Here is a 20,239-nt window from a genome sequence, read left to right as displayed (position 1 = left end):
TAATCATTATTCTGTTTCACGAAGATGCTAATAATAAGATCTTCTGTATTCAGAAGTTATAAGAAGTATCATCATCATCAAATCATTTAATTTCTTTATGATATACAATTCATCTGACAAGCCGCTATTATACCATTTTTCTCGTTTCCGCTTTATAAAAGTGTATGAAATTACGTACATTAGTATAGTGGTGAGCTCTATGACGTCAAGTGGTAGTATTGTAACCGTTACCGGATAAAGTATTTTATTAAGAATTAATGTTTGCAGTTTCATTAAAAACATGTGCAATGTTTAATTTCAAAGTCATTTTGGAAACATGTTCTTAGTAATTGGTAAGTATTGTAGACTTTAGATAAATTACGTAATAGGGTATTTGCCAAAAAAAAACCTGTTTAGTTCGTCAGACAAATTTCCAAAACATTTTGGAGACATCTCGTAAACAAAAAATGAAGGGGATACAGTGATTTAAAATCCTGTGTGACGTTACTTACCAGTACACTTTTTATTAGCAAGTGAATTGAATAGCTCTCACTACCAAACTTAAAAAAAAATAGAATTTCGTGTTCAATATTTTCTGAAAATCTGTCTTGTTTTAAAAAGCTACAGTGTCTACAAAAAATGGCTAAAGATATTGTATTTACAGTACCTATAATAATTAACAATATCCAATATCTGTTCCATTTATATGTAAAATCTTTCCATGAATGTTATTAATTTACATGAACTAATAGTTTACTGGTGGACACGTTTAAGTAATAAAATGCTTTTCAATTGTCCCTTCTGTATAAGTTACCACGATTTCTTAATTACTACCTTATTCTTTTGACCTTAGCTCGTAACTGTCACGTATCTTCTTCTATAGAGAAAGAATGAGCATTCATCATCAGACTTATTTCCTTGTGAGTTGAAAAGTATACAGTACATTGGTATATATTACCTAGTTCAAACTTAATATGAACAAAGACTAATCTGATTAGTCAGCTAAACTGTATCTCCTTAATATCAATTGACATCGAGCAATTCTGATCAGTACACAAGATTACCCCTTGCAGAAGAACTGAAGCTATTGTGGAAGCGAAACGGCATAATATAATGCATTTAACGGCGTCTCGCTTACACTAAAGAATGCTTTGCTTGAGGAGCTTCTGGTAAGGACATAGACTGCATTCAGTATAGGATTACAATAAAACGTGTCACGTGTAACAACACCCAAGCAATTGACACGTGACATCAATTATCCCTCGATATAAGATAATTGTATAGTATTAAGTGACAATTAGCAATTTATATACCCATTGATATGCCGTAAATGTTGACATACATTTTACTGGTGCTCTTTTTAATGGAAAGATACTTCAGCGCGCTTGAGTTAATAATATTCTATGGAAAATAATGTCACATTTATACATGTAAATGAGTAATCATTTATTAAAATTATTGTGATCAAAAGCCAAGAGATATCGAGGGGATACAAGGAATAACGTTACAGTTTTTACTGGACTCATCTACAATGAAAGGAACCATATTTTTGGCTTTTATAATGCTTCTTATATTTTATGGTCCTGAGACGAGTAATCCGTTTGCCCTAAATATGAGGCAAGATTGGGTCAATGGGAGTGATTTTGGGCATTTAAGCTACCTAAGTATTTTCCGTTAAGTAAGGCCATCCATAATTTCCTATCTTGTGTCACCTCGAACCAACCTTTGCGGTTTGCAAGTCAAATTACGAAAGTCTAAATATATAACATCAAAATTTGCTTCATTATGATCTAAATAATAGTCGACTAGACCCTCATCGATGTATTTTCATTAAACGGTACACGCTACCTAAATAAAATGTGATGATGATTTATGGTTCTTTGTTTCCTACCAGCTGTGTACTTTTGACTCAGTTCATACTACATAATAATGAACAGTCCAGGAAGAAACTGGATATGGCATGTTTTACCTGTTCGGCGATCGAGATTTTTCGACTAGACGTGACTTGATTAAAAAGTTAGTACTAATATTTTTCGAGGTAAAATTTGCGACATTTTTCGGGGTAATCTCAGTAGCGACTGAACCAATTTTGGAAATCCTTTTACCACTACCGGACCACGTTATTTTTTACTGTCATGTTACACTGGCTGTTTTAGCGATTTTTTTTTTGGCTTTGGGTGAGGAGGTTTTATGCAAGTTCGCAGTCCTATTGACCCAAAGGATTGAGTGCATTTGAGAAACGAGAGGGTGAGACGAAGATTGTACCTGTGTAGCACACACGGTTGCTCCCTATAATATGACCAACGCAATTGGCTAGTGTCTTGAATCCGTTAAGACTATAAATACATATATATTATTCCGAAAAATACTACCCAATAAAGTTGTTAAGGTTCTAGTAGTTAAACCTTCTTATGAATGAAATGGCAGATAAGATGGGTCTTTGTACGGAAATAAAGTCAAGTGCGATAATCAAAGTGCTGGAATGTTATTTAACTTTCTCTATGTACCTAAGTACTTCAAACATTGATAAAAATTATGTAGACATTAGTGTACCTGAAGCTTTATTTATGCTAAATTTAGACTTGTGGTGTACGTGTTCCTTGTGTGTGTAAATTAGATTAGGTGTTTGGGATATTTTTGAACAGAGAAAAGCTGTTAATCTATCGAGTATCTATAGAAGTTGTTTAAACAGGCTTTTGTTAAGTTACACTTGTCTCTAAATTTGTAATGTAATTTGGCATGTCCCTTTCCAGTTTTCAATTGAGCTTAGTTACATGGCAATATATATGTTACGGATAATGTAATACTAATATATCATTTGCTTTAAAACGAAGGAGACTTATCCAGTTTACTTTATTTCGACTTGTCATCTCAGAGAAATAAAGCTAATTCCTCTTTGAATACAAGTAGAGAAACGTTATGTTTTTGATTTGCTATATGCCTTAAAATTTATTCAAAGATTTGTATTTTAAATTGTCTCCACGTGATACTGTATCATGTCACTATAAGGTGCCACAGAGTAAATTTAGCATAACATTCGATTATGTATGAATCGATTGAAACCGTGCATGATAGACACCCACTGCGCACGATTTTGTACCAATCTACATTATTACAAAAGCGTGCGGCTTTCGCGCGATTGCTGAGAAGGTACATAAAGGAAATACATTAGAAACTAGATTGAACATGCGACTTTGCCTAAAAAGTTAAACTTGATCGCAATTTGTGAAATCGGATCAAGTAATTTGAGCGCACGACCATTGACTAGCTGTATAGGTCACGATACCAATGACCAGTGTTCACGGCATGGTGTGGATTCGATCTCCGTTGGACAAATGTGTAACTAAAAACGATTTTTTATTTTGGTGCATATTATAGTTTTTCTTCCTGTGTTTTAAACGTTTTTAGCGAAAGCCGCACCTTTCGATTCAAATATTGGGCATCTGGAGGTTTCACTAACATTCAAAATTATGTGCACCAGCTTAGCATTTTTTTGATAACACAAGTGCTCCGAAAAAAAAATCAAGACAGATTAAAATACTCGTAAATTACTCTACTAATGTTCTGTATCATATGCGACAATGTAGACATTAGTATACATATAAACATTCTGTATCAAATTCCAGATATTGTTTATAAATATTTACGTCATATCAAAGGCTTTGCGCACCTATCTGTATGCGGAAAGAGTTATACCGCATAACTGAGCATTACTTAGTGAATCAATTAAGTCAATAAGCATAAAAATGGAAAATTACGGTGTGCGGGTTGAAATAGTTGCAGCCAGCTGTAAAAATATCACTCGCGTGCTTCTCGCCTAGCTTGATAAAGCGACTATCCAATTCAAAGAAACAAATGACAAATCGAACCATTTGTCCATTAGATTAACGCATGGGTATACTTTTTTCACTAGGATAGCAATTGACAACCTTTTTGATTTCCGTAATCCCTTTAAACATGTGAATGATAATTCTGCGTAAAGTCAGTCCTTGCTATAATTTTTACTACATGCAGTTATGTCACTTTTGTACCCAGTCAGCTTTTCTATTCCTAGAAAATATTATAGATGGTTTTATTTAGTGCCAAGCGGCCTAACCAGCTCATCAGCTAGTACTTTCGTAAATCGGCCTTCCTTTCGTACGATTTCATGTCTTCCTGCATTCAAAATGAATTTAAATAAAATGTGTATAGTTTGTTCAATATGAAGGTTTCGGTATTTTATTACACTTCATATTCACCCCGACTTTCGAATCAGTCTAAATCTAAACAGACGTCACTAGTGACTTTGTATAAAATTTATTTCTTGTTTTCATATTATAATTATGAATACTTTGGAAGAATGATGTCTATTGAAAAATAAATGATATTTTGACCAATAAGGCCTATGCGGTAAAAATATTGTCACCTTTGTTAGTGGTAAAAACTTCTGCATTTTTACATGCATGCTCAAAAATGATCTCATATGGAATATTATAGTCACTATATTCCAATCATAAAGTCGGATACAACGTGGATGATAATAAATTCAATTAAATGCCATCATTAATGTAAGAACATGTAAATCAAATACAAAGTATCTTTATATGTCGTATAATAATCGTATTATTATGCACTTAAGGCATTAACAGTATTTTCCATGGAATTTATTTCCAATTTCACATACTAATGTTGGACATTCATCATTTGTTTATGTATTTTTGTCTTGTTATGTCAAATTGATTGTTCGGTGTATGGTGGTTTAGTAAAAAAAATGTATGATGAATATCTCTCGGGGGAGGAAGCGAGTAATGTCAGACTTTGACTAAATCAAAACGGGTATGCAAGATGATCTACATTTTGTTGTCAACGCGACATAAGATATCCATGTTTTAGGGAACCGGCAAGATCTAGTCAATTAAAAACTGGCCAAAAATTTCATAACTCAGATATTTTCGATGCGAAACCCCAAAACAGAACATAAACAGTCATAACATCGATTGAATCAGCTTTTATATCGTTACCTAACATGTGTTGTTATGCATTCTGTATTCGCAATATAAAGTGTGTTATGGACACCATTTTGAATGGAAGTTAATCTGTAACGCTTAAAAAACTACTGATGCAGTCTTATTGTGGGCTACTGTGTTACCCAGTAATGAGTGAAGGTCAGATAGGCAGTTTTAAGTTGAATTTAGAAGACTGGAAGCCGTTCTCAGGAAAGTTTAGGAAAAGGCTGGGCAGAATATACTGATGATAGATAATGGTCCAAGGTCCAAAAACTATATAGCCTTATTTCGTAAATGTTTTGAAAGCAGCCAATTGGACGGTAAATTAAGAATATTTTCAATCTAAGTATGAAGGTACAACTTAGTAAAAAAGGAATCAAAAATGTCAAGTTATTATGAAACACTGAAGTTCTTCAAATAGATGGATAGAATGGATCAATTATTTTGTAGTCTTTTGCAGCTGTGTTAACTTGGCCTCTGGTGTCAACTTAAGATCAGTGGTCGTCAGCTGCTTAGTAGTTTCCTTCAATTCTAAGTTGAATCTATTTCCATTTCTTCTCGTATTAAGTTTCGCTGCTTCCACTTCATTTATAGTCTCTTTCTGTTTCACGAAATTATCTTTACTGCCTCAACTTTGATTGACCGGGAGACCGTCAGAGCCCAATTCAGTCTTAAAGTGCGCAGATAATTATCCTATTGACAATTTGACTTGACGTCAATTCCTACTTAGGTATGTTTGACAGGTTTTTAGTCTTCCTAATTTGAGAGCTATAAGCTATGGAGCTATGGAGTCTTTTCCCCATAGAAACTTTTTTTTTTATAGAATAGGATCCTGAAGACTTCGTCTTGAAAGACAAGTTTAGTTGGCTAGTTTTGCATCACGAACAAATTACTGGAATTGACGCCTTTTATTTTAATTACGATGTTTGTTTGTTGTTTACAATAGATAAGTAGGTAATAGGTTGTGTTTTTGCTGTCTTAATATTTTTTTTACCAGTGAACCAATTTCAAAGAGCTCCATTTTCTTGTTTATTTATTAATATAGCAGATATACTACTTTACAAAAATTCTTCATCACCGATTCAAAACATGATGATGATGTTGATTTAAAAACAACTTAGTTTTCTTACATCGGAAGCAGTTAATAAACATAAAATGTCACTTAAAGAAAAATACAGTTAACATTACTTAATAAATTATTTACGAGAGTATAAAGGTTTGAAACGAGTTAAGTATGCTGTTATGAATAAATTTGTAATAATTACTACTGAAAGCTATAAACTCATTGAACTTGACACACGTTTAGTGCTGCAGTTAACTTGAAATATTTTTTTAATAGTTCCAGTTATTAAACTAAAACTAGAATATTAGCAAAACAATATTAGTAAAACACAAAACAAACATGCCAGTACTTGTTCTTGAATTTGTAAGCTTGGTGAAACAAATTAATTCTAACTTTAATTACAAATTTATAATTATAAAAAGTAAAGAAATCAGATAAATCCTACCTAAACTTTTTTCAATTATATTTATTTGTATATTTATATGAAATGAAAAAAAATATGATGAAATAATTTTATGGTTATACGATTTAATTTCAGCGCGGGAACGAAATTAATTCGACACACAATTTTAAATAAGTTAATAAAAGTAAATTCACGCTTATATTAAATTAATTTCACCTTAATTAAACCGTAAAAATATAAAAGAAAAATAATTAAAAACTCACGCTTCGATAAAATCAACTGCCAGCCAGTCAACATTTTGAATTATATAAAAAGAATAACACCACAAAATCACTAAAAAGTTCGGAATAAATTCACTGGATGTTTAAAAAAACCATAGGAATAGGAACCATGTATCACAAAGGTTTTGTATCGTAGCGCGATCGTGCGCAGGAGTCTCGGTGCACTGTACCGTCATGCGCAACTCACTGCTTACAATTAGGCGCCCGCGCAGCTCACGCCGCTCTATATACTTACCGCAGCCGTCGCCCGGCAAACTTAAACTGTTTTAACTATACGATTATCAATTATCCTGTTGATATCAATCTAATTTGTTTTTTTAGTATCCGCAATTGAGGAAATAATTTGTGGGGTAAGACGTGATTTTTATTATTGTCGAAGGAGCTTAAAATTGTATGACTATGTTATGTTTTAGATTTCACTTTATTAACATGAACTAACATGACTGGATTTTAAAAAATCCTTATTTACCGGGAAGTTTGTAAGGATTTATCTGGCGCTACCTCTGAGTTTAAAAATAAGGGTATTACTTATGCCCTATTTTTACCCAAGTGCGCTGGAAGGAGGATAACATATTTAGGAGCCGAACTTATTTATCATGACAAGAAAATAGTTTTAAAAGTAAAACTATATCTAAAAACTGTCCAACTAATCCTACAAATAAAAGTATGTTAAGTATTTATTACGTATGCGACCCCAGTTTTAAATTCACAAACCAGTATATTTACGTAACGCGCGGTCAAGTTCAGTAACACACTGACATGCTACACGAATCGTGTCAAAATCAGGCGGACCTAGATGCGAATATATTTCCTGTATCTGATATTAATGTACGGGTTAAAAATTTGACCTGGGAACCTGAGGCTCTATCAACACATCTTAATTATTATGGTATTATGGTTGTGGATGAGTGCAATACACGGCGCAGAGCGTCATCACTTTTCTACACCCGCAAAAATGTTACTTTGGGACGTGGTAATAGGCCCCCAGGGGTCTTACTATCGACTCTTAATGTAAAACTGTTGCTGTTTTGGAAGAGAGACGACATTCTCAACACCTCTCTTGAGAGCTGAGACCCTCTGTGCATGACAAATACTCAAAAACAAATAATTTTGAATTTTGTTTTAAATGTGTTACCAGATGTAGGTCACATAGGTACATTTCTTAACGGCAACTTTTCCGAAAATCATCATCTACAAGATTTGTGTTGAGAATGAAAATTGATTCTGCGCTGACCCTAAATGAAATTTCTTAAATCTTACATTGCTAATTAAGAGCTTTACTTTATTAATGTGCTTTTCAAATACTTGAAGCAAACTAATCTTCTATTTACGAGACAGATCAAGGCACTCGTTTAAGCCGTATTATGTATTTCAATTGCATTTTATTTGTTTCTGAGTTTATGGTTGATTTTTATGTTCAAACAATACTTAGGCGTTAAATCGTATGCTTGTTTCAATGTGTATTGTAATATTTGTAGTATATACTTCATCGAGTCAAAACGTGCGAAGTATTAGCCACGGTTGTTTACTTTCACTTGGATGCACGTGCGTTTCTACTATTATGGCTAGATTTCGGTCTGGATTTGTTTGGCACTCGCTTTTACTCGGTGACTGTAACGGACTTTGCCCTATTTGTTATGTACTTTTTTGTGATCTCTTTCTAAAGTCTATTGTTATTCTAACTCACTGTAAGGGTCTCTTTAGGTTTCTTTTAAAATGGTAAGTCTGCTGTTCTAGTCGAATATTGAATAAACTCCTGCGTTCAGATTATCTGCAAAGATAATTATAAAATCTGTTTTAATTTAATAAAGCTCTTTAATAATACTTTTTAAAGTATGCTTTATCTACATCTATATTGATAGTTACTTAGATTCAAGGATACTTTCGAAGGATGTTCTGTAGTAGACTATTAAGTGATTGTTACACATATCTGAGGAGGAACAAATAAGTATAATACGTGGGGTAGGTATCGCTTTAACAGGAATAATCACTGGAGTGCTCTTCAATTGTACCAGGGACCACTGGAACTTAATACCACCGCGATATGAATACCTAACCTTTTTATAACCCTGTGGAAATGCTCATAGACTTTCTTTACCCTGGGGAAAGCGAAGATGTGTCAGACTGAAACCAACGAAATGTTTTTCCGTTTCCCATAGTCGGGAGCTAGACGAAAACGGTTTTGCAGACAATCGTGAACGTATAGAGAGGAGCACCTTCAATAGGGACTGCTTCATCGGTGTTAGGCGATCTTAACCTCACTATGTTTTAATTCAAAATGAGTAACTTAACGCCCAACCTAATTTAACTTGGTATGGATAGCAATCGATTCATCAAACCGTTAATGAATTATTAAAATCCAAAGATCTATGTGTGTCAACGTTATCTACGTAACGAATAAATAAAACATGCATTGCGAGAGAGGAGCATTGAGTAACTCTTATAGTACCTACGTCCTAGCTGGTCCTCGTATGTAGACTGTAAAAAGATAAATCAGTAAGTCCAGTCAATTTGACTCGTCAGTTCAGGGTTGCTAGTATAAAACTAGTTAAATGGTCCTGAAAAATGCGTGCAACTGAATTTTCTTAGTAGAATCAACTAGAAGTATCGAAAGCTGCCTTATAAAATAAAATGGTTTTGAGACGTTTCAATTGTTAGGTATTGTCATGCCGTAACTTGCCGGCTCTTAGTAACTTACTCATTTCTGTGATACCTGACAATTAGAATACTATGTGATAAACTTAAACGTACTTAAGCAAAGCCTTAAAATGAAAAATGAAAACACACTACAAAACTAAACAGAGCTTTTAAAGTTGATCTTCTGCACACTCTATTTTGCAGTGCATCAATCTACGCAAGATAAATTATTCTCCTACATTAGATGTTCTTACACAACAAAAAGAACAATTAGTAATTACATAGGCAAATTTTATGACATAATCAGGACATTGCTGACAGAATATGGATCTTGAATTTCTAGTTTACATTCTCCACTAGAGCAAAGCGTGCGTATTAGAAAATATTGTAATAGGTAGTTTTATTGTATAAGTCGTATTTAATAGGCCTTCCTTCATGGCACATGCCATTTATTATGAATAATGACGTCAGTGGTCAGTAAATGCAACACACCTCCAACATTACGCATGTTATTAAATCGATAACTTAACATTAACAAGGGAATAAAAACATTATTGCGAATCGGAATACCTACACTGCGACGCGTATTTACGCAAGCAATACTAAGTTGACGTAGTTAGATATGTGCGTCTATCAAGGGGTCGCATTTCAATTGATATGTGAATAAACAAGAATATTTAAGATAGCAAACCACTTAACATATTTATTGACACAACGAGTACTGTAACGTCAATGCAGGAACACGCCCCCAAATTGTCTATGATCAGACTACAGAAATGGGCACGTCAGAGGCATATTGGTAATTAAACGACCTTGGTAAAATTGCTGTTTGTTGACCTACGCAACTCTTGCTCTTGAAATGTTTGATGATATTGCAAATTACGGATATTACGTTGCACGAACCTTAAATAATACATATTAAAGATCTGGGAAGCAGTAACCAGTGTGAAAGTAAATTGCTTTCATAAAAACATATAGGAAAGCGTCTTGTTGACCTAAAGGAACACTTTTATCTTGCAAGAAGAATTAGAACTGCCATTGAACTTAGCATTACTCTGCCTTTTGGCCATACCAGTTGACAGTGACGCAGACGAATTTTTAGACGACATTCTCAACTTAAAGCACCTAAATAGGTAGTTATGAGATCCCTTAAAGGGTAACATGCCTTGAATCCATATATTTTTGAGTTATGACAGATTTACTAACGACAAATTTCTAATTTAAATAATACACATTCTATATGACACTCAACCATCTAAACGTTTACCACATGGAGTGCGGATGTTTGCGAGTGAAACGGCACGAGTGCATTCAAGGGAGATGCATCAGCGCAACCTCTCGCAACTACTGGCACTGTTTACAACCATTCTTCTACACTCACAATACCAGAACTGAAACAATATTTATGAATCATCGCTTAAATAGAAACATAATCATATGCTTTGTTTCACTAATGTAATTTATCTATATTATGTATGTTTTTAGAGTGATATGGACATGATTATCAGTTGTCTAGTTTTGAAAAGCTTTGTTTTGTTTAAGACTAGATGGTGTTGTGTGAAACTATTCAAATAATATGACTACCTAGGTATATATCTGGCAAATAAACGAAATAAAAATACCGGTCAAGTGTGAGTCGGACTGATGACACAGTAACTTCCGTGCCTCGTTTCGTATCAAAGAAATACAAACTTTGAAATATTAAATTAGCAAAAAACACTGCCTAGTGGCAGACAAACAGCGGAACTTCAGTAATAGGGTTTCAAATGCGCTCTACAATGAATATTGATTAGTACTTGACCACTAGATACTTAACTAGCAAAATAAATTGGATTTGCCACTGTCAGTCACCGGTCCATATTACAACCAGACTCATTACACGGCTCTATGGTCAATATCTCAACGTTCGAGTTTTATTACGTAAATTGTATACATATATGAGTGAACTATAGAAAATGAAACTTGTTTTATTGTAACACTTTATAGTTGGCAATATTTATTACACTTTACTTCCGTGTTAATTGTCTATTCGTATCAATAACAGCGTTTCTTGCTATTGTTTGACGGGTGGCTTTTTTGATATCTCAATTAGACGCCTATGAAATATCTGTAAATACTACGTTATTAATTAATGACTTATTAAAATGATGAAAGCAGTTTGTTGCTCATGTGATACACGCGTCTATTAAAATGGAGAAAGATAGAAGGGCTTAGAAGATAAAAGGAGAGTTCTTTGCTTAGCATTGAGATCTTGGACTCTATAAAAAAATACGAGTAAAAAATATGGTGGAATAACTAGTATTGAAGATTTTAGTTAACAAGAGTTATGCTCGTGTCAAATAAAACACCCTTTTCCACACTTTGGAATTCGTCTATTAAATGTGATAACGAAACTGTTGATACCAGAATTCTTAAAAAATCTACCAGTAAACAATATATTACCAAGAAACAGCCTACAAAACAGGTGTTAGTGAGTGTCAATTGTCGAATTAGCGTCGATTATATTTTGTTTCACGATTTCCGAATGACAATTATTACGTCACAATTATCACTGGTAACTTGAAGAAAATTGGCCGTTTCAACCTTTTTGATCAAGTACCTCCAATAAGCTAGGATCCACCGAAACACCTAAGTGTAGTGTTCTAGGGAAAGCGATTGTCTGTATTGGAACCCCCAACGAAATTAATCAGAAATATTGGAAACTCGGTGAATAATATTCCAATACCTTGATAAACGCGGAATTCAATCAAATATAGCAAGCTAGCAAAGAAAACTGATCAACAACTAAGGAATAAACGTTGTAGCTTCAACCTGACATCATTGTTGAGGCGCAGTCTAAAATTAAATCACCGTTATGCACGAGCGGATCTCAATATTGAAAGGTAGAGCGGTCGTACCCCTAACGTGAATTATTATGTTGTTATGTACATATGTATATGTTTATACTGTACACAGATCAATGAGATTCTCTGTATTGTGTTTCCTGCGGCAACGCGACAGTATAACAGATGACTCACCAGTAGAAACGGAAACTGGCAAGATTGAGATGTTTGGTAAAAAAACACATGTTGCAATGACCAAAAGGAATTTTAGTTTTGTGGCAGATGAAAAAGCTTTAAGAAATATTTGGTTCCGCTGAGCTATGTTTTAGTTATGCTGATTATTAAGATTAAAAGTAAATTGAAAGGTCATATTTCTTGTGATAAAAATGTGAATTGTACTTCAATGAATACTAAATTTATTTGGCTTAGGAAGCGTTTTCGGCACAATCTAAACACTCATGGCGTGGTCTGGTTCTGGAGAGAAAATCGTGGTAGGATTCCATTCGCATTCCTACTCATATCAGTGGCACGCTGTCGTCTAGATAATAAAGTTGCTTCCTAGTTCTTCGACTCTGCATTTAAGTGAACTAATGTCCCTTATACCAAAAACCTTATACTAAAAATTCTAAAACACAACATAACATTCGTCAAATTTGAAGGAAAAACACAACCTTTATTCTGGTAATGCGAAACTATTAGCATTCTTTTATTTGGCCATTTAAGACGTGCATGGAATACATTTCATGTATTCAGCAAGTGTCTCGGAAAACGTTGACATCGAGTTCGAAGACCGTTATGAGGAAGAGCAGATTTTGAAGGTTTTAGAGGCAATTTAAAACAAAACTCAAAGAAGATTACTGAGTTCTTATAATGGAACCGCTAGCTTAAATGTGTCTTTAACCAAATTAGGGTGTATTAAATTGAATAGAGATAAATTTAACTCAAAAAAATACAGAAGAAAACAGTGCTGAGTTTTCTCTATACCTATATGTGACGAGAGAGGCTTTGGGATAATTTCGCGGTGTTCTGGGTATGCAATCCCGCTTGGTTCCCGAAAATATAGCATTGCTTTATGACTAAATAAATTATTATTATTACTTGCATTCCCAAGAGCATTTAGATTTCCGCATTGTCACAAAAAAGCTGGTTGTACTGAAATTATTTTTAGAAATTTCCTCTTCATGAAGCCTATTTTTATTTATTGTTTATACATTAGTTTGTGTTGTCACGACATTCACATCTTAATAATAAACAAGTTAATAAGTATTTTATAAAGCCGTTTAGGATTTTACTTATTGCAATTTTGCAATTTTATTTAAAGTGACTGTTTTAATTAGTTATTGTGTATAGAACAAAAACGATTAAATACGCATAAATATTGCTACCAAAAAGATTACCTCACATTATATATGCTGCGACAATACGGGTACTTACAAATCTGGTTTTGACGAGAATAATGGTACAAATATTTGTGTTAATTATTGTCGTTTTGTTTTTTTTTTTTAAAGTACTACCAAATTTTCAGTTACTAATACAGTTTTCTGAACGTCTTATTATATGTCTGTCCGTTATAAATAAACTAATTACTCACGAGTGGTATATTTACGGCGGCAAATAAATACGTAAAGTTAATAGCGTGTATTTTGACTAAAGGCCCATTAAGACGAGGCGAGAATTATGATGCGAGTGCAATACATTGCCAAGTCTTAAAGTAATATTATTGTAAGAGTAGAAAGAGATGCCGCTCTATGCAGTGTATTGCGCTATCTCGCTTCCACATACACAAAAATATGAATGTACTTTTTTAATTATTCCGACATATCACTGACAAAATGCGAAGGAAAACGTCTTGGGGAAACCTGGGTTCAAAATACTGGAGTCTAAAATCGCCACTCCACAATGACCTAGGGTAGCGATCAATGCTTTAACCTTCACTATACGGGAAGGGGCTTGTGCCAGAAGGGAACGTAGGTACATACATATAGAATAAATATAGTATTATAAATGTTATATAGTACCTGGCATGAAAAGTGATAAAACGACAATGTATCAGTATTCGCACAGATTTTCTCGTTTTACCTATACGAACCGTACATTCTTAGAAAGTACATAGAGCTAAAACAAATGTCAAACGGTGTATAAACGCATATTGTTCAAATATTTGAAGTCACTTTTTATGGTCCTGTGAAATCTGTGCGCTAACTATAATGTTCTTGTAGGTAGCCATTGTGGAAGCGAGAGGGCACTCTACATTTCACTTAGCGACTTCCTGCTTGCACAACAGTACCCGTCCTGCTCTAAGAGGTTATAGGACAAGCACTGTTGTAAATTGTACTTTTATATTAATGAGTTATGTTTTGTGTCTATCAAATTATTTTTGCAATGTTTTGATATAATGTATCTCATTTATCTAAGACATGTGGTAGCCGTTTAGTTATGTAAATAAGCTGCTTATTTCATATCTTGTTATTTGTTAAGATTTGTATCATATTGGTAGTTGGTTCAACTTATCTTTTGTAAAATTGGTTATTATTAATGTTATTCATACTTATTGTAGTTGTAGTGTGATAAAAACGCATAAAATAATTAATGGTAGTAATCATTAATTTCTTTTGTTTTTCAAATATGATGAGTCCAGTAATCGCTTATAAAAAAAATATACCTTTATATTATTTCAGTATCGTATAATCCGTTAATAAATTAGTTCATCATAAAAGAACGCCATATTATTAATTCTTTTTATCATTTTTTTAATAACAGAAGATGTTATTCAAACCCGGATACCGCGAGGCGATCTATGCACCTGAGGCCGTCATCTAGGGGGCGAAGCCGGGGACGAGCAACAGCTAGTAGATAATACATTATTGATTTAATTTTTTATAAATCTCAAAGCTTAATTAACTAATGCACCATTTTTAACTACGTCGCGTTGTATGAACAGACGAAAAACATTTGCTTTTTGGATTAAGTAGCAAGAAGCAAGTCTTGTGTACTCTGTGCGGCTTCATAATATTTTCTATCTCAAAACATTAACGGTGAAAATATGCACAATGCACATATTACGCAATTGCTGTCTGAAATATTACCTATGCTCTATTCTGTTGTCTATCTAGCCTTAGTAAAGTGTGACTCTACATACTTGAGAATAACCGATAGAACAAAATAAATATCCTCGATTACTTGACAAACACTCGAGCGAAGACAGGTAGACAGGATATAGGCACTAGACGTTGGTGGTTGTTTCACAAAGAGTTAATTGCAAATATATTTGAATGGGGCAACGAATGCCTTTAGTAATCTTTTATTTTGAATGTATCATCCATCATCACACTTTTACTAGATAATTATCGTAACGGTGAAAGATACGTCACTGGTAAAACCTACTTGGTTCAATCTCGTAATCAATGATTACCAACGAGTGTCAAAATAGTACACAACAGTTTTAGTAATTATTCATTAAAATAACATAAGATTACCACTTTATATTAACAGCGTTTTTTATGCTAACTTCAAGTAATTAACTACATAAAGATAGTAATGTTTTTTGTATAGTCGTATCTCTATATAAGTAACAAATTGGTTTCTAATGCAATTAGAAAAGATGAATTGCAAATCGATCGCTAGCACTAAAAATAGAAACGCAATTCACGTAATTCGTCTCGAATCTCGGAACTAGAAGCTCGGTTTTATTTGACAACAATAACGAGACTGCCATTATACATAACACGTCTCAGTATCCGGAAGTAGGCTTTAGAACGAACAGAGAAGGCACTACCGCATAGACCTATTCTTTGTTAAAAAAAAACTTGTACATGTGCAACAGTTTTTTCCCTATATTTCAAGTTTTGATAGTTGAGAATACAGGGTCAACGCAACGACCTCGGAGTTGTTACTGAAAGGAAATCGAGAGACACTCAATCATTCCAGTAACTATTGTGACACGTCACTTGCAAAATCTCATAATCGTTACAAATAATTACACAAAAAACAAATTGGTCAAACATTTATTGTGGTCTATAGATAATAACTGTTGAAAAGTTATTTAATCTGTGTCAAGTATTATAGATTATAACCTCTTTTCACTTTTGTATCGGTTATCAGAACACTTCGGACTTTTATAAGGGCCTTATCCCACTTTCCGTCACAACGCCAATAACTCTCTTTGCTTTATATGATACAATTAAAAAATACATTCCTTATTCATTCTCTGTTAATTCTTAGCATAATAAATCCGTATCGATCCAGCTCGGAAACAAAGGAAATACCTGAAGGGTTTCCCATTCTAAAGCTGGAAGTGAGGTCATGCGTCAACTGTTCAGAATTCATGATGTGTTCTCAATCACAACCTATGACTCTATGATTAATCGCATCACTAAAATTCAGCTATACACTCACAACCAACTGTGTACAGTGGTAAACGGAAGTGGTCGTCAGGGAACCGTTGAGACGAAGGTTATTTATTATTTATTTATCTTTAAACAAAAAGGTAGGTAACTTATTAACTAAGCCCCACAAAACCGTTGCTGATTCGTTGATGAGTCTCTAGACATCGTTACTATCTTACTTAAATGTACTTATAACTAAATATAAATAATAAAAACATAAATTTAAACCTTTTTTGATATTTAAATTTGTGGTTGTCAGTTACAAGTACCTAAACAAATGCAGTTTATGGAGTTGAAATTAGAATTTGAATACAGTAACCGATTGTTTGAGATAGTAATTGACATGTCTTTTAAGTTATGAAGATAAATAATTTATATTAACAAATGATATGAATGCAATGGAATTATAATGTAAACATGAAACCCGTAAGTGATTGAAGTCTATAGAAGATACGTAGTTCTGAACTAGTATAAAAAGAATAAAAATTCTTACATAATTACAAATCTAGACGATACTCATTTTAGTGGAAGATTCTGTCGTACCAAGGACTTCAAAGTGATCTAATTAAAAAACATATTTACGCAAGAATAAAACAAAGTTGTGTCGTGACCCAGTCTTTAACCGTGGCATTATAGTCGAGTAAAAAAACTTCTAGGAATCACAGCTTCGTAGAAACACTCATAGAGTATGCAGTGTTTACATAACTCTAATTTTATTTGCGATGCTACCGATATGTTAATTTTACTTGTGGTTTTATATGAAAAGAATACTAAAATATAATTCAATTAAATAAATGGTGAATATTTATTTTCAATAGAATCATGATCGACTGAATTGCAATTCAATTTAAAATGTTTGAAAAACAATGGCCTGATTACTAAAAAGAAATGTTGCCATATTAAAAAAATACAATTTCTTGAAAAAATGTAGTTTATTTGGATAACTCTCCCAACGGGTATGCGAAATATGACGAAAGACCTTAATATAAACACTTGGAATCTAAACAGTCATTTAAAAATTACTTAAAATAAATTGCTCAAAGTATTCAGGGTTAAGTCAACTAATAGTTATTTAAGGGAATCCGTAGTATCGCTCAGGTAATTCGAAGCGTAAACCGCTTAGCCAAGTCCAAGAAAATTGTCAGTTAAGTTAAGCTAATGGAGTTACAAATCAACATGGTGTTTACGTATGGAATCCTCCTAAGATCCGTTACCTCTTCGCAGAAATAACACAAGCGACCATGTTATTTACTATCGAAGTATTCAAATGATAAAAAATACTTTTGAATGTTTACTTTCACGAATTTTTGTGGTTAATGTACGTCAAAGCTTAATTAAACAATATTTTCATATGCAAATGACATTGAACTTGTATAAAAATATGCGTAGATATTAAAAATATTATGACTGTTTTGGTTCTGCACTGATAACGTATTGCTACAAGCTTTTTGTTTTTGTGAAATATCAAATATTAATGTTAAGTTTTTTTACAACAAAATAAAACTTAGAAATAAACCGCCATTTCAAATCTGAAATATTCACTATCTAATAGAATCAGGATATCCGGAAATTCATTACGAAAAAATGTTTAGAATTATTACAGCAATAAGGAAACAATTTGACTGCACGGATAGTCGAGTGGAATAGGTCACCACGCAAAAACCAAAGTGCGCGACGTGTCGCAGGTACGATTCCATCGTTGGTCTACAAATGATGGTTCAGTCTAGGTGTCTTGTGCATGTAACTTGAATGTTTGTGAAAACTCCCGTGACACATGGATTAAATATAAAGCGTGGTGGAGGCTTTAAAAATAGTTTTTGAAGTAATTCAAAATACCCTTTACTACTGTTAGTAAGCTTTTGCTGTTGTGGAAGCAAGACGGCACTCTATACTGCCTATAACAGCCTCTCGCTTCCACAACTGCAAAGGTCCTACCCATTGAAATCGAAATAATAAGGTAAATTACCTTGTTATTTAGATTTCTATGGTCCTACCTCATGGCGCTCATTTTTCGTGGTCTGTTTTGTTACGGCAGATTTAGTTCTGAAATGTTATTGACTTGGACTTCATTATAAAGACTTCAATTATTTGTAATTAATTACAAAATGACAGGCAGAATTTAAAAACAAATAATACGCTTAAATAGGAGTCAAAAATAAATTAACTTACTCCTAAATTAATTGTGTTTAACGTATTAGTTACATTTTTAAATTAACTTTAAACTGATATTTTTATTTTAAGTTTTTTTTGTAGAAAATTGACTTTTCCTAAATCGGAAGAACTCAGCTGTGGGGCAGGTCAAGGCTAGTTAACCAAAATATTTGCTATTATGTAATAAGTCGGAGTCATTAAATTTATTTTGTCCTTCTTAAATTGTCAAAACACCCTTTTTTCAATTTCCTAAATATCTTCGACGGATTCAAACACAAAAATGTAAATAAAAACTTTGTACTTTTTAATACATATTAATAAAAGATGCTGCTCTACGTCAATTATCCACGAGAACGAATTGTCTCATACCTAGTCATCATATATAACTACTTATACAGAACCACTTGCATTAAGTAGCAAGACTTCAGTGGAAGTCGGTGACACGGGACACCTACCACAGCGTGGGCGGGTAGCGGCCGTACGTAATTGATGTCGTTGTAATGAAGGGTTAGTCGACTACCGCTGCAGTAATGACTATGGGCGAGGCAGACAGCCTGGCTACTACATTTATGTACCTACAAACTATCTACTTGCAACTACTAAGTGCTTGTAAAGCTTCATTCAAACACGTTTACTTCCCTGCATGTTAAATACATTGTGGGCCTGAAACGCGTTACCGTTCAACACCACCAAAGATTAACGGCAATGTATCGCAACTCGCTTAATATCTCTCAGTGTCTAAATAAGCTTTTACTGAGGAACTCGGTGTGAAGTGTTCCTAGAAAAACTGGTTGACGCACACATTCGTGCAGAACGATGTACCCAGTACTCCGGTTATAGTAAACTTGATGGATTGGAGGTGAAATTCGAATAATAGACTCGTCACTTTATATCGATTGATCGACCGTGTTTATTCGTGATGAGGACGATTCTGATCTAAATAACGGAAATTTAAATCTCATTGGTGTTCAGTTTATGAGACTTTGTTAACATATAAAAAATAACGCGTGGCATTAAAACTAACTAAACAACTTATAGGTACCAAATCACGGTAAAAGATTCGTGAAAAAACCTATTTTCCAAATATTGGAATCGGAACTGACCAACTGCTGTTTCAAACGTAATTATGAAAACTCCATGCCTTTCTACGTTATTGAAGAGAGCTGTTTCACCAATGTTTTATCAGTGATAGACATAGAAATCTAAATAATAAGGTAATATTTAGATATCTATGGTGACAGATTAGTGGTCTGATCCTCATATTAGGCAAGTATAAGTTTCCATAACATAATGAAACCGATGATCGACACTCATAACGCATTTCGGTTATTGTGTATAATAGTAATTAATAATTATTCAACAATTATTTTTATATTCATATAACATAAACGTATCTACATTATACTGCGCAAGAGTCTAATAAATCCTATATCGATAACTGCGCAATGAAAACCTTTAGATTGTGATAAATTGAGGGACAATTGAATTGATGTTGGCAATCATTTATCATGGTACTTTATGAGTAAGGTGTTG

At 33.5% G+C, this 20,239-nt stretch overlaps 1 protein-coding gene across 2 annotated transcripts in view; it reads right to left on the bottom strand.

Annotated features, from left to right (window-relative positions):
* The window catches only part of LOC113491992 (putative inorganic phosphate cotransporter), a 40,746-nt gene that overhangs the window by 15,306 nt on the left and 5,201 nt on the right, over positions 1–20,239 (bottom strand). The window contains exon 1 of one of the 2 annotated variants that reach the window (XM_026869242.1): positions 6,694–7,024. The exons of the other annotated variant lie outside the window; for it this stretch is intronic. Coding sequence (XP_026725043.1) covers positions 6,694–6,727 — 34 coding nt within the window. The 5' untranslated portion in view covers positions 6,728–7,024. Of the gene's footprint in view, positions 1–6,693; positions 7,025–20,239 lie in introns of those variants that run through there. 2 annotated transcript variants of the gene reach the window in all.

Source organism: Trichoplusia ni, chromosome 3, assembly GCF_003590095.1.
Source record: "Trichoplusia ni isolate ovarian cell line Hi5 chromosome 3, tn1, whole genome shotgun sequence".
In the NCBI taxonomy this organism is placed as follows: Eukaryota; Metazoa; Arthropoda; class Insecta; order Lepidoptera; family Noctuidae; genus Trichoplusia; species Trichoplusia ni.
Note: the sequence above shows the minus strand (reverse complement) of the source record. Positions and strands in the feature narration are given on the sequence as shown.